This window comes from Microcaecilia unicolor, chromosome 5, assembly GCF_901765095.1.
Source record: "Microcaecilia unicolor chromosome 5, aMicUni1.1, whole genome shotgun sequence".
Taxonomy (NCBI): domain Eukaryota; kingdom Metazoa; phylum Chordata; class Amphibia; order Gymnophiona; family Siphonopidae; genus Microcaecilia; species Microcaecilia unicolor.
The window spans coordinates 151,716,233-151,732,396 of record NC_044035.1 but is presented as its reverse complement, the minus strand read 5'-3'; the positions used below and the strand labels follow the sequence as shown (position 1 = coordinate 151,732,396).

Below are 16,164 nucleotides of genomic sequence, written 5' to 3'. Positions count from 1 at the left end.
AGAGGAGTTTAAAAGCCTGAGTTCTAGAGCGAAATTTGTCTTTTTTTTTTCTGCCACACAGAGAGCAACAAACCACAGTCACAGGCCTTATGCAGGAGTGGGCTCTGACATACCAAACAGATCTTGGAGTCAAGGAAAAAGAGAGGGATTGTCTATCTTTGCTTCCTTTCTGCCACACAAAGAGAAATTGAGGGATTCAGGTCTTTTGCCTTCTTTTCACCAAAGAGGGGTGGCTGGAGTCCTATGAATGGTGGCGGTAGGAGTCCACTTGGGAAGAGAAAGTGGAATGCGTTCTTCCATCCTAGGCCGGACATGCCTAGAGGGAGAACCTAGAGGTGGTGGCCAGAGACATATCTTACAGCCAGAGGCAGAGTTTGTGAAGGTAAGAGAACTGCTGGGTGAGTGCCTATTTGCAACGTCTCTTTGGATTTAAGGGACCTCCTGCCCCTCCACCCTGCCCTATGAATACTCGGTTTTCATATATGTGCAAAATTGAGCTTACTGCGCCAGGTGCAAATTTGGCACAGAGGAGATCTTTGACTGGTGAGGCTTGGGGATCCCCACCAGCTCAGGTATTTTTTTTTTTAGTTTGGAGGGGGACCGCACTGGAAAGGGGGAGTGGCAGAGATAAAATTTAGGTATTTCTTTTAGTTTGGGGGGGGGGGGACACCAGGAGGGGAGATGGAGATAAAATTTGGGGCCTACCCTAAATTGACCGTCTGGCTCTGCCACTGACATAAAGCATCTGCAAGATTGGGCCTTTAAGCAAGGAAGACTTCCTCTCCCCCTCCCCCCTCTACCATTCAGGGCCCACAGAAGATAAGGCATGTGGCCTCCCCCTTAAATACATTCAGCGTAGATACGTGAGAGTTCTGCTTAAACCTGCTCCTGAACCACTGCGTACACTTTTCACATGGAAAAGACTGGCATACTGTTCATGTACTGGTAATCACAAGAATTTTCCAAGTAAATTGCAAGAACATAGAAGAGTGAGTTATAAATTGACGACTATGGGAACAGGCTGAACCAGATCTGTATCTGCCCCTTTTCATGCACAGTGATACTGTTCTAACTGCCTTATTGATTTCTCTAAGAGAGTACTGCATTTGTGCAATGAGGGTCAACCAGACCTAGCTTGCTCAGCTTTTACTCTTAAGACATGGAACCATATGGTCACCCTAGTTGCAAACCACTTTTCATTTTTGAATGTTTCAATTTGGTAGTGAAGGCCCATTTTACATAGAAGGTAGAGATTGAAATTCAGATGTCCAGATCAGGACAAACTCAATTCCAGTGGTAGTTTAGAAAAGGCTCTGCCAATGCAGCACTTTTTCTAAAATAGCTGCAGAAGTGCACAAGTATTTGCATAGTGAGAGCAGTCATTTTGCAAATATACATATGGAAAAAATGAAAGCCATGAACCAGTCAGCTTCCACATGGGAGTGTTGGCAATTTTAATTTAGTTTTATTTTGGAGGCAGAAATAAACAATGAGAGATTAAGCAGAATAACTCCTTTAGGGGCCCTTTTACTAAGCCACGGCATAAAGTGGCTTGTAGCAATGCAAGCACGTCTTTTGGGCGCGCACCAGGCCAGTTTTTACCGTGTCCTGGAAAAAGGGCCTTTTTTTAAGGGCCAGAAAATGGATGTGTGTCAAAATAAAAATCAGTGTGCGTCCATTTTCGGCCTGAAACCTTACTGCCACCCATTTACTTAGTGGTAAGGTCTCACATGCTACCTGGGCGATAGGCATGCAGCACACGCCCACTATCGTTTACTGCCGAGTAAGCGCCACATGGTAGAAAATAGAAAATATTTTCTACTATGTGTTTTTGGCGTGTGCCAAATTCAGAATTACCACACGGAGCACGTGGTAGCCAGACAGTAATGACGATTTGGTGCATGCTGGACATGCGTAGGCCCTTATGCGACTTTGTAAAAGGTCCCCTCAATTCCTTGTGTAAAGCTCTGGCTGAAATGAGCACTTGTTAAAAATTCGTGCTTGGCTAAACCTGATAGGGATACTTTTCCCTATAGACATGTATTCCTTTTCTAAAATGGGGAATACATGTGTAGATTTTTGCCCTGCCCAAATCACATCCCACCAGAACTGTTCCTTCTAAGATGGGCAGAAGTCCTCCAACTACATTGCTGCCAGTGGAGGGTGGTGTTTCAATATTGTGTTTTCAATCACTAGGCAGGGCCGCCAAGAGACTGGGCCGGGCCTGGGACAAGGCAGCCCCCGGGCCCGGGCCCCGCTGCCACCCCCCCCCCCCCCCAGTCCCACCCGCCTCCATCACCGGGCCAGGCCCCTTCCACCCGAACCCCCGCCAGCAGAAGTGCTGTCTTCTGACTCCGGCGTGCGCGGCCCACACAGACGCGCTCCTCTCAGCTGATCTTCGCTGTACTCTGCAGGGCTTCTGTGTGTCTGACATCCTGCACATTCAGGACGTCAGACGCACAGAAGCCCTGCAGAATACAGCAAAGATCAGCTGAGAGGAGCGCGTCTGTGTGGGCCGCGCACGCCGGAGTCAGAAGACAGCACTTCTGCTGGCGGGGGTTCGGGTGGAAGGGGCCTGGTGGAGGTGGCGGGTGGGACTGTGGCACCGGGCCTCGCTTGGAGGCCCAGGCCCCGGGAATTTTGTCCCCCTGTCCTCCCCTCTCGGAGGCCCTGTCACTAGGGACAGGCATGTTCCCTGGAATCCTGCAGAGCTTGCCTGTCCCTCACTACTGAAAATGCGATAGTGAAACAGCACCATCCACTGGCTGGACTATAGGTGGGGGGCACCCCACTCAGTTTACAGCAGGGTTCTCAAATCAGTCTCCGAGACACACCAAGCCAGTCTGGTTTCCAAGATACCCATAATGAATATGCATGAGATAAACTTGCATGCAACTGTCTCCATTGTATGAAAACCTATCTTATGCATATTCATTGTGGGTATCTTGAAAATCTGGCTGACTGTGTCCCAAGGACTGGGTTGAGAACCCCTGGTTTAGAGGGAACAGTGCCCACCATACCTCCTCAAAACCTCTGTGTGCTGTTGATCTCCAAGTGTAAACAGTGGCTTTTAAAAATTCCTATTTATATGTGTATGCAATCAACACATGTAAATACTGCTATATTTATAAGTGGACACACTTTTATAATAGAGGCCATAATCTAATCTGAGATTTTATATCCTGCAATTCTAGCCCAAGAAAAGAGCCACCCAGTGTGGCCTTCAGATATTTGGGTGCTATTTTAGACTCACGACTCTCATGCTCTGCACAGATTTCCGAATATGCAAGTCAGGTTTCTTTATTCTCCGACTCCAGTTGGTTAGAAACTATTTCAATCATGATACATTTCATTTACTTATCCTCGCCCTTTTGATGTTAAATTGACTACTGTAACATAATATACTTAGGATTCCCTCATTGTTCTCTAAACTGTCTCCAAACATTGCAAAATATTGCAATTAAACTTCTTTGCCATGCTAAAAGAACAGACTGTGTTTCACCTTTACTTCAGAAATATCACTGACTTTCTATAGAGCAACTAATCATTTACTTCTTAACCTTATTTTTAAGGCTTTCTGGTTGGGATTTCCAGATTACCTGGCTAATCTTACCATCCCATATTCATCCATTCATCTGTTACGATCAGTCAATGATTAGCCTTTAGTTTTGCCGAATCCCAAACAAGCCGGTTTAAAATCCACTAGACACTGTGCCGCCTTCTTCACAACCCCTGCTTACTGGAATTTTCTCCCTCAGGACATTCGCGCAGAACTGTCTTTCAAAAAGTTTAAGTCTGCGTTAAAGGCCTGGATATTCTGTCAGGATTTAATCTTCCAAGTTAGTTGCTTGTAGGTTACTGCTGCTGGTTCAAACCCACCCCCTCTCCTTCCTCCCTTCTATACCCATCCCCTTTCTTTGCTTCATCCCTGTATGGATATTTATTTATTTTAAAAACTTATACCCTGATAACTATTAAGCGGTTTAAAGCAGAACATTCACAATAAAATACAAATAAAACAACATAAAATACAAAAACAAACTTAGCCGAGAATGGGTGGCAGAGCCAGTGGTGGGAGGCGGGGCTGGTGGTTGGGAGGCGGGGATAGTGCTGGGCAGACTTATACGGTCTGTGCCAGAGCTGGTGGTTGGGAGGCAGGGATAGTGCTGGGCAGACTTATATGGTCTGTGCCCTGAAAATGACAGATACAAATCAAGGTAAGGTATACACAAAAAGTAGCACATATGAGTTTATCTTGTTTGGCAGACTGGATGGACCATGCAGGTCTTTTTCTGCCGTCATCTACTATGTTACTATGTTAAATGAATCGTAATACATTCCCTCCACTATTGAGACCTCAAAATTATCAGACATTAAAAGCCTGGAGAAAAAGATATGTTTTTAGATCTTTCTTAAACTGCCTCGAAGATGTACAAAATCTCAACAGACCTGAGAGAGAATTCCATAGTAATGGACCTGCCATAGAGAATGCACATTTTATTGTTTTTGCATAGTGAGTAAATCTCAAATCCGATACTTTTGCCTTCTTATCATTACATGCTCTCAGGGACCTAGCTGATGTCTGAAATGTTAGTACATCAGAAAAAGGGAAAGCTCCACTTAACCCTTGAAACATGAAAACCAGCACCTTAAACTATACTCAATATCTTACGGGTAACCAGTGCAAAACTTGCATTATTGATGATACATGATCAAACTTCCCCAAATGCCCAATCATGTGGGCAGCCGCATTCTGTATCGTTTGTAATGCATCAATTTTATTCTGTGAAATACCCAAGTAAAAGCTATTACAAAAATCAAGTCTAGACAGCACTAAACTCTGTACAATGATCCTAAAGTCATATGCTGCAAGCATTGGCCTCAACTTTGCGACTAAGCGCAAATAATAAAAATATATGTGAATGACTTTCGTCACTTGATTCTGAGAAGAAAGATCACAGTCTAACTGCATACCCAGATTCCTACTATAACAGGGATCCCACTTTTTTTTCCAAACTAGATGTCAAATCTTGCAGTAACTCTATTTTTCTTCCAGTAAGCAATACCTCCGTTTTCAGCAGGTTAAGCAACAATCTATTAGTTTTCATCCAAGAGTCAATGCACCTCATACAACGATTGACTTCTATAGCAGTGGCGTAGCCAGACCTGAGATTTTGGGTGGGCCCAGAGCCAGTGGCGTACCTAGGGTAGTTGACACCCGGGGCCGGTCATTTTTTAACACCCCACCCCCCCCCCAAATCCAGTACTAGGCATGCCGAGAATACAAAACACTCAGGACCTATAGAGCAATTCTACCATACCATAAGCAGTCATTTCTACGAGTCACACAAGGAAAAGGAAAGCATCTTAAACACTACAGTGAGCACTAGAACATCAATTCACCTATTGTAAAACGAAACCAGACAGAATAGTACAGATCGTAGATCCTGCACAGTCAATGCCAACTGAAAGCCATGTCTTTTTCACAAACACAGATACACCCTAATCCACTATAGAATAAGTAATCATAAACTTTCTATTTAGACAAAAATTAAACTGAACCCCCAATGCCAGACTCTGCATACAATGCAACACCACAGAAACAGAAACTGTCCCCTAGTACTGTGCAAAATATAAAGACAGCAGATGTAAATTTGAAAAAAACTAACAAGTACCAATCACCACTTTACAAATTAACAAATAGAAATAAAACAAATATAGAAAGTAAAATAATACCATTTTATTGGACTAATACATTTAGCTTTCAGAGGCCAAAACCTCCGTCCTCGGGTCAGTACAGTATAGTGCTGTTACAGTATCCTATCCTGACCTGAGGAAGGGGGTTTTGTTCTCCGAAAGTTAGTCAAACTGTATTAAAATTAGTCCAATAAAAAGATTACCTTATTTACATGTTCTATTATAAACATTTAACACATCTACAATACTTTATCCTAAAGCAAAAAAAATAAAAAAATATATTTTATTTACAGTTTGTTGTCTCTGGTTTCTGCTTTCCTCATCTTCTTTTCACCATCTTCCTTCTATCCAGCATCTGTCTTCACTCTCTCTCTCTCTCTGCCATCCAGTGTCTGCCCTCTCTGCCGTCCCTTCCATCCACTGCCTGCCCTTTCTCTCTGCCCCTTCAATCCACCATTTGCCCTCCCTCTCCCATCCATCCAGGGTCTGCCCTCCCTCTCGCTCCCCCTTCCATCTAGGATCTGTCCCCTCTCTCTCTCTCTGCCCCTTTTTTCAGCCCCCAGTTCCAGCCCCCTTCTCCCCTCTGAACACCCCCACCCCAGTCCCCTTCTCCCCTCCCCTTCTCCTGTCTGAGACCCCCACCACAGTCCCCTTCTCTCCTCTGAACACCCCCACCCCAGTCCCCTTCTCCCCTCTGAGATCCCCACCCCAGTCCCCTTCTCCCCTCCCCTGTCTGAGATCCCCACCCCAGTCCCCTTCTCCCCTCTGAACACCCCCACCCCAGTCCCCTTCTCCCCTCTGAGATCCCCACCCCAGTCCCCTTCTCCCCTCCCCTGTCTGAGATCCCCACCCCAGTCCCCTTCTCCCCTCTGAACACCCCCACCCCAGTCCCCTTCTCCCCTCTGAGATCCCCACCCCAGTCCCCTTCTCCCCTCCCCCTCCCCTGTCTGAGATCCCCACCCCAGTCCCCTTCTCCCCTCCCCTTTTCCCTTCTGAACACCCCCACCCCAGTCCCCTTCTCCCCTCCCCTTCCCTTCTCCCCTCTGAGATCCCCACCCCAGTCCCCTTCTCCCCTCCCCTAAGACCCCCACCCCAGTCCCCTTCTCCTCTCTGAACACCCCCACCCGAGTCCCTTTCACCCTTCCCCACCTCAGTCCCGTTAAAACCGGCGAAGCAGCGTCGCAGGCAGCGCCTCGTGCCCTGCTTGTAAAAAAAAAAATCAAATCTCCTTCCTTCTCCTCGTCTTGACGTCGACTCGGGCCTTCCATTCAAATTGATTGGAAGGCCCGAGTCGACGTCAAGACGAGGAGGAGAAGGAAGGAGATTTGATTTTTTACAAGCAGGGTGCGAGGCGCTGCCTGCGACGCTGCTTCGCCGTTTTTTTAAATGTGCGGCGCCGCGGGAACGGCCACGGGAGGCGGCGGGATTTGAGCACCCCCCACCCACTGGCACCCGGGGCGGACCGCCCCCACCCCCCTTGGTACGCCACTGCCCAGAGCTAATATGGGTGGACATGCACTGTCTATATAAGTATGAGTAGTGTCTCTTGGGATCCTACAAAATAATGCCTAAGAATTCACTTGATGATGGATTTCTAAGTAGTCTGCCCAACAGCTGCCCTGCATCAGTATAACCACATACATACTTAATGGAAAAATTGATATTTTTAAATATAATTACATTATCCCACAATCTCTCCACTGCAAAATGCTATACACAAACTTGTGCAAAAACACACTCATATCTTTAAAACCATAACAGCACTAATTCCAAGGACAGGATGAGCTACAACCTTATGCTTGAAAAGGCAGAACTGTAATTACACTAGGCTCTAAAACACCAATACACTACCTCGTGAAAAAAAGCAAAATAAAAAGGGCTGCGAATACTACATGCTAGCTGAATACTGCACCTTGATCACACTTGAAAAACACATGACACAACAGACATGACACAAGGAACTAGAAATCAAAAAATATGAAGGCAAAATACTGAACTGGAAAGTTAACTCAAGAAGTCAGACTCAGCATGCAGCAATACCAGAAAAATTTAAACTTACATGCAAAATATCACAGATGCACATTTCCAAAAGATGACATATTCAAATTAATAAATTCTGAATAAAATACTTTTTTCTACCTTTGTTGTCTGATCTATTCGCTTTGGTCCCAGTGTCTTCTGTTTTACGCAGTGTCTTCTGTTTTACGCAGTGTCTTCTTTCCATGTGATATTTTTTCACTCACCATGTCCACCATACTCCTGTGTCCTTATGCGTCCTGTCTACCATCTGTAGCCCTGCCCTATCCTTCCTCGAGTTTCAGTATCTGCCCTCAACGTGTTCCAAACCAGCCCTTAAACTCAGCAGTTTTCCCTCCATCCATATCCAGCATTTCTCCTCACTCCCCTCCATCCATGTGCATCTACTTCCACTGTCTTCCCTTCCCTCCATCCATGTCCAGCATTTCTCCTCTCTCCCTTCCCCTCCATCCATGTGCATCTCCTTCCTTTGTCTTTCCTTACCTCCATCCTTGTCCAACATTTCTCCTCTCTTCCCTGCCCTCCACTCCATCCATGTCCAGCATTTCTCCTCTCTTCCATCCCCTCTATCCATGTGCACCTCCTTCCTGACTTCTCTCCCCTCCCTCCATCCATTCGTCCAGCAACTCTCCATTCTCCCCTGCCCTCTCCTCCAGCCATCCATCTCCAGCAAATTTCCTCTCTCCCCTTTCCGCTCCATCCATTCATGTCCAGCAATCTTCTTCTTTCCCCTGCCCTCCGCTCCATGTCCAGCAACTCTCCATTCTCCCCTGCCCTCTCCTCTAGCCATCCATCTCCAGCAAATTTCCTCTCTCCCCTTTCCGCTCCATCCATTCATGTCCAGCAATTTTCTTCTTTCCCCTGCCCTCAGCTCCATGTCCAGCAATTCTCCATTCTCCCCTGCCCTCTCCTCTAGCCATCCATCTCCAGCAAATTTCCTCTCTCCCCTTTCCGCTCCATCCATTCATGTCCAGCAATTTTCTTCTTTCCCCTGCCCTCCGCTCCATGTCCAGCAACTCTCCATTCTCCCCTGCCCTCTCCTCTAGCCATCCATCTCCAGCAAATTTCCTCTCCCCTTTCCCCTCCATCCATCCCTGTTGTCCAGCAATTCTCCTCTCTCCCCTGCCCATCCTGTTTCTGTCCATCCCCCTCGCTCCCCCTTCTATCCAGCGTGTCCCCCCTCCCCCTTCACAGCATCTCCAAGCCAACTTCCGTTCCAGTCTACTCCCGAAGTCGCAGCAACGAACGGGCAGGCAGCGCTGCGGTAGTAAAAACAACAAGGAGACTGGTTCGACTCTCCATCCTTCACTTCCCTCCCTCTGCGTCCCGCCTTCCTCTGACGTCATTTCCTTTCGGGCGGGACGCAGAGGGAGGGAAGTGAAGGACGGAGAGTCGAACCAGTCTCCTTGTTGCTTTTACTACCGCAGTGCTGCCTGCCCGTTCGTCGTTGCGACTTCGGGTAAAAGTCGCCGTTCCAGTCGTCGTCGCTTGGGCGGGCCTGAGCTAAGATTGGGTGGGCCTGGGCCCACCCAGGCCCACCCGTAGCTACGCCCCTGTTCTATAGAGACCTCATCATCCACTGATACAGGGAAAAAAATTGTACATCATCAGCATATAATTTATAAATCACTTTAAGATCATCAAACACTTCCCCTATCAATGCCATATAAATATTGAAAAAAAGGAGCGATAAAGTCTAGACCTATTTCAATCATGCCAAAGTAAACAAAAAGTTGTCCTAAATAACAAGATGATCACTGGAGGGATAAAGGCATGATCCCCTCTCACCCCCCAAAGATGTGAAAGAAACGCTACATACCAGCCTCTATGACAGCTTCAGATGTTATGGCCAGTCTTATTAGAGCAGCAAGCATGTCCCTGATGTAGCCTAGTGGTTGGTGCAGTGCACTATAGAGAAGGGAACCCAGATCCATATCCCACTCTAACTGGTACACTTGTGGTAGAAAGTGTGAGCCATCCAAAAACCTACTGCTCCATATAGATGACACCTGCAGGCATAAGGGCTATTTTAGTGGTGTACAGTTGGGTACAATAGATTTTTTGGTGGGTTTTGGAGGGCTTCCCTTACAATATAAGGGGGTAATAGTGAGATGTGTACCTGAGACCATTTATGTGAAGTCCACTGCAGTGCCCAATAGGGTGCACCACTGCTCTGCTGGGATATCTAGAATGCCGACCCCCCCCCCCCCCCCCCCCCCCCCCATACATCCCAATGGTTTGTTTTTGTGTGTTTTTTCCTTTGATTTTTTTTTTTTTTCGAAAATGATCCTAAAAGATAAATATACTGAGCACAAAAACATCTAGCAAATGACCATTTTCAAAACAAAAAGTTGGATGTTTTTCTGCTTTGAAAATGGCTATGTTCGCAACTGGAGTTTTGGACTTTTTTTGGCAAAACATCCAAAATTGGATTTAGAAGTCATATCGAAAATGCCCCTCCATGTATTACAGTCTAGCTGTCAGGTTAAATCTTTTGGGTAATTTCTATGTGACCTACTGTCCATACACAATAAAAGCCTATTATTCTCACTACAAAACTTCTTATTGAGTCATTTAATTTGTTTACTTACTTCAGCTTCAGCTTCTGAAGAGCAAGTTGATTGCTGCTGATTGCTGCTGCCATTTTGAAATTTCTGTAATTACTACTCCTGTTCTAGTGAAGGTTTACAATAACCTAGAAGAAGAACAAAAATACAGCTTCAGGTTTTCACTCTGTCCTCATGCAAATCACTTGCCCCATGGATCACTTAAAAGAGGAACTGCAGGGAGTCCATTGAAATACATAGAGCTTCCTACAGATACCTACACTTATGCACTGGTTCAGAGTTGTCAGCACTGTGTCTTGAGGTTCTAACATTTGCTATGGATATAGATTTTCTTTTATGTTCATAAATATTTTACCAAATTAATTAGACTGACAAAATCAAAAACTCAGAATGGGGTCTAAATAAATTGTTTAGGGGTCCTTGTACTAAGGTGCTCTGACAGATTTAGCACATGCTAGTGATTAGCATGCGATAACAAATGCTATTTAAAAAAATAAGAGGAAAAATATCCCCAGGTAGCTGCAAATGACTGGGTAAGGCGATAGCAAATCATAGTCTGCCAAGAAACCGTCATGCAAGTGGTGACCCCGATAAGTTGTTTATAACTTGGTACTTGGGTGCAGGGGACTACTTTTAACTTTAGCTGCAAATGAAGGCACATGGTACCAAATCTGAACCCGAACTTTGAGTGAAGTAAAAGCCCAAAGCAGTAGGAAGAAACTTCAAGGATCAAAAATAATCTTTAGAGAAATCTTTTAAGTTATTTGACTTTGACCTGTGAGATGTGAATAGTTCTGTTTTTATAGTACAACAATAATATGACACAAAGACTGCACAATTTTATTTTAAACCCATGCCCCATAGTGTCCCAAAGATCAATCCAAAGACTTGTGGGTTATGTCCCTCTGCCAGCAGGTGGAGATACAAAGAACCTCAGAGGTTTACTATATGTGGTCATGTGCAGCCACCTTAACCTCAGTATTCCATATAGCAAGTGGATGGTCATAACCATGCCGCTCTGGATTGCTTAGCAGGTTCGGTAGAGCTTTTTGAGTTGAGGTGGCCCAGGCTTAGGGTATAGGTGTACACCTGGTGGCGCCAAGTCCCTCCCTTTCTCCCCCTATTGGTCCCTTCCTAGTCTGCCTTGAGGTACCTGACTGAGATTTGCTCCGGCTCCCTCTCCTGCCTCTTATTAAAAAAAAAAAAAAAAAGAGCATCTGACAGCCTGCTCACATTAGCGCAGCGGGATTGTGCCGTTTATAATCCCGGCTGTGGTTACAGTTAAGTCACTTATAGCCAGCCATTTCCCATCTACATAGTTCACACTGGATTACAGCAAGATTCTAGAACACAATAGTCTAGGAAGTTACATAATGTGTTCCAAAATATACTTAAACCTTAACAATATCACACAAAAGTAAAACATAAAAGTGACTATAATCAGATTATTCCTTAGTCACATAGGTCTGAAACAGCAGCATCTTCAAGCCTTTCTTAAACATGGTATAATTAGTGATATATCTGAAATTAACTAGTATAAATTTCCAATGTGTAACAGTTTGAAAGGCAAACAAACAGTTAAAAACCTTCTTTGAAGTAAGATCTCTAGGACTTGGGAAGTCCTAGAGGTGTGAGGGGATCAAACTTGCCTCTAGTAGCAGATTCCCAAAGGGGGATGAGTATTTTTATGATAGCAGCACCGGCAGGGTCTCATCAGTGTGGGAACCGGGGAGCAGCATCAGGCATTTGTTCCTACTGTTCCCGTGTAGGCTTGCTGACCGCTGTGCCATGGGATGCTGCTGGGTGGCCTGAAACCGGGGAGCGTAGTGTTCTCCCAGGCCATTCTTGTATGCGCGGATGACTGCAGGCAACATCTTTTCCTCCGTGCGAGGCGCCAGCGCTCCATTAAGAATCTGATTTGCTCTGAGTCCAGTTTGACTCTGATGCCGGCGATTTTGAATGCTGGCCTTTATGAAGCTGTGGCTGGGGGAGCGGGGGTAGATTTCCCCCCTTTTTGCTCCAGATGTGGTACCTTTGCGGAGTTCGGCCTTTCTGATGAAAAGGCCTGAGGGACACAGACCCCTTCCTGTCAGAAGACTCCAGTGGGAATCCTCGGGTCTCCTGCAGCTTCCCAAGTGGCCACAGCACTGGGGTTGGAGGTCCAGTGGGACCGTGAGACTGGTCTGTGGCTTCTCCAAGCTTGATGACTGCAGTTTGGCAGGTAATGATTATACTGTGAGTGTATTATTGAAAACAATGACTGTGCACCCTCTTACAGTTGAGCACTAATAATATTTCTGTCTTGATTTATCTTTGTTGGTACCCTCACCATGGCGGTTTATAGCTTGTGTGCACCATTTTGCAGCTGGGCACTAAGAATATTTCTGTATTGATTTACCTCTGCTTGGTACCCTCCTTGAGGTGGTTTATGGTGTGGATGCAACATAAAAGGAAGGGAGAAAGGGATTAGGATTAAGGAAGGTCTTACTCTAGGTTTTTCACTCTTTCTCAGAGCATGGTAGTATAGATGGTGTTTAGTTTAGAGTGAGGCAGTGCGCTGACTCCATGTTTCTGAGAGAAATGTTACATTTTGAGTTAATTTCTGAGGCTACTGCACTCCTCCCAGGTTTCACTTGATCTCCATGGTAATCCTGCACCCTCTGTGCTGACATGGTGGCATTTTCTCTGGGTCAGTGTTTACATTAACATAGTTTTATTCTGGAAGGTGGCCAGCTTTCAGCTTGAAGGTCACAGGTTCAAGGCTGGTTTATCCATCACATTTGAAGCTGTGGACTCAGCTCTGTTTCCAGTGGGGCATATTTTATTTAATTCTCTCTTACTGCCTGCTTTGCCAAGTAAATTCATTGCATGACTGGAACAGTTATCACTACACTACTGTACCAAAGATTAGCTCTCCTCTCTCATTTTGCATTCTGATACTAGCCAAACTACTGCACAGTGTCCACAGCATTACCAGTGGCTCTAATTGCTTCTATCATTGTATGGGACAGCTAGCGTTTATTACGAAGCTACTTCAGTGTAGAGGTAGCTTAATAGTTTAAGCAACCACCTGACAGTGAGCACAGAGATCTAGAGGTTGCTGGGTCACATCCTGCTGCAGCTTGCTATGTGCACTGCATAATGGTTCAAATAGCCAAATTCTGCTACACCATCTAGATCTAGTTCTCAGCCACACTTGTTAGCTCCAATGCGCAGCCAGTTCTAGTGCACAGCCACACCAGCCAATTTTTGACCCTCTCTGCAAGAAGTTAGCTGTGGCTTAGGCATCAGACGGCTGATGTGGCTTCCAAGTCACATTTAGCAAGCTTCCATTTAGAAGTAATCTTGTGCTTGGAGAAGATCTAGGGAAGTTGGGTAAAGACCTGAGGGACTCGCAAGTCTCAGACTTGCCAGAGGATGAGTCTAAAGCCCTATGTTTCTTCATTCAGGCACTGTCGAGTCTGTCCCCAGTTGCAACTGGGGGAATCAGAAGTTGTTTCCTTTGCTTTGTAGTTCCAGCCAGGGAGCTTCCTTCCAGCTGAGTTTGGACATCATAAGAGTCTCGAGTATTTAAGATTCAACTTTTCACAATGGGAACTTTGTAGTGTGTAATAGTTTCATTCTAGCGGAGAGAGTTTCTAACCTCCCTGGATCTCAAGGAAGCATACTTTCATATTCCCAGTTCACCTTCCCGCAGAAGAACATTATCAATTTATGACCATGTCTTTCAGCCTTTCCACATCACCAAGGACATTTTTTTCAAGGTCATGGTAGTACTGCCTGCTTTCCTTTATGAGGATGGATTGCAGGTTCATCTATACCTCATGGCTGGCTGATTTGTGGCTCTCTCTATCAAGAGACTCTGCAAATTTTATCCAAGATAGCTACTCTTCTTCAGTCCTTAGGACTGGTAATCAATTTCACCAAGAGTCAGTTGTTTCCAACACAAATGTTGGCGTATCTGGAAGTGATATTCCACATAGGCTTGGGAAGTATTTTCTTCCTTTTGCTCCTCAGCAACAAATGCCAACCCAAGTCAGTTTCTACTTTCCCTACCAGGTCCAGGGGTCTAGGGAATAGGTTCAAGTTTTGGGCACAATGGTCTCTTCTTCAACATTCTGCCATGGGCCAGATTCACATCAGACCACTTCTCAGCTTTGGACTCTCTCTCTCTCTCTCTCTCTCTCTCTCTCTCTCTCTCTCTCTCTCTTGTTCTCTTCAAACCAACTTACCCTCAATGGGTGAATTCTATATAGCCTTCCTCTGACAATTCAGAAGTTCTCTCTCTCTAGAGGTGGCTATTTGCAGCTCGTAAGCTGCTAGGGAGTGCCATAGCTGGCTGCAACAGATTTCGGATCCCTTCCAGAAGATAGACAGTCGACCTCCTCTTCAATTGCCAGATGTGGAGTCAAGGCTAGCTTATTTGACAGATTTCTTGTATGATTTGTTTCAGGTGTTGACTAAGCAGATATATTTGGCGGTCACATCCTGTCGTTTGATGTCGTTACACCACTGGGCAGCAGATGCAGCTTCAAACAGCGGCTGAATAAGCTCCCTTTTAAGGGCAAGATGCTGTTTGAGGACTCAGTGAAGTTGGTGAAAGATCTAGGTGACTCAAACTCATCTTCTTCCTGAGGACATGACTACACATTCTTTTCAGTCAAGACTGGCTTGCCCTCATTTAAAGAGACCAGGCATTATTGTCCTGGGCAGCCTAGTTTTCTTCAGCAATCCAAGTTCAGTCCTAGCAGAGTTTCAGAACTTCCAACTTTCTCCTTTCGAGATCCTCTGGAGTTCTCCTGAAGGGGTGAAGTGGTGCACAGTCCTGTCTTTTCTTCATAAAGGTGGTTTCTGCCTTTCATCCCAATCACCATGTCTCTTCCCGCGTCTTTGACGTTTGCAATGTACTCCTATACTATTTGGAAGGGATCAGTGAATTCCATTGGTCAAATCTTTGATTCATGCTTTGTTTGGGACCTCAGGAAGGTAATGCAGCTTTCATAGCCACGCTGACTCACCATTTTTAGATTAGCAGATGCAGGTGTAGTGGGACAATGTCTGGGGTGACCCACTGAGCAGAAATTACTTCCTGCATAGCCTCATGCACTGGAAAAGCCTGAAGATGTCTTCTAGTGCTCACCATTTTAAGATTAGCAGGTGTGGCTGTGGCAAGATCAGAAGACATATTCAGAACCTGGAGAGTCTTAGGTATACAGGAAGGCAACTCTTCCATACAAAACATCCACACTACAGTGGGATCATCAGATTCCTGACCCGCTGAGCAGAAGTGACTCCCAGCATAGCCTCATGCTGTCCTCTTACTGGTTGCAAGGAAGGGGATCTGGTTTTGAGAGCCACGGTGGCTGTTGGCTGAGGGAGGCAATTTCTTCGACCAGCCTCTGTATGGGACAGTCTCCGCCACTGCGGGTGGCAGCACTTTCTTCCACAGCACAGGTGACTTCCTTCTCCAAGTCCCGTATAGCTTCCGTGGCTGCCTTTTGCAGTTCGGCCACTTGGTCTTCCGTCTTGCTGTGGATGTTTTTGGTAGATCGCCCACTTGGTCTTCTGTCCTTCCCTTGCTAGGCATTGTAGGCTTGATGTGGCAATGCTAGGCATTCCAGGCTTGACATGGCAGCATGTGTAGATATGGCCTGTGGAGCATCGCTCCAGTCTGCTGAGGTAGCAGTGCCCCACCTGCTTTGGTACATCCCACAAGTATCTGGATTGATCTGTGGGATGCTATGGAAGGTAAAATTTACTCCTTACCTGATAATTTTCTTTCCATTAGTCCTAACAGATCAATCCAGAGGCCCGCCCTTTGTTGTTCTTGGTTGAGTGTTTTCTTCTAGTTGCTTCAGTTTCA

The 16,164-nt window shown here is 45.7% G+C and overlaps 1 protein-coding gene across 1 annotated transcript in view; it reads right to left on the bottom strand.

Annotated features, from left to right (window-relative positions):
* The window catches only part of TBATA (thymus, brain and testes associated), a 111,636-nt gene that overhangs the window by 76,954 nt on the left and 18,518 nt on the right, over window positions 1-16,164 (bottom strand). Inside the window, exon 2 of the mRNA XM_030204891.1 lies at window positions 10,326-10,429. Coding sequence (XP_030060751.1) covers window positions 10,326-10,378 — 53 coding nt within the window. The 5' untranslated portion in view covers window positions 10,379-10,429. The remainder of the gene's footprint in view (window positions 1-10,325; window positions 10,430-16,164) is intronic.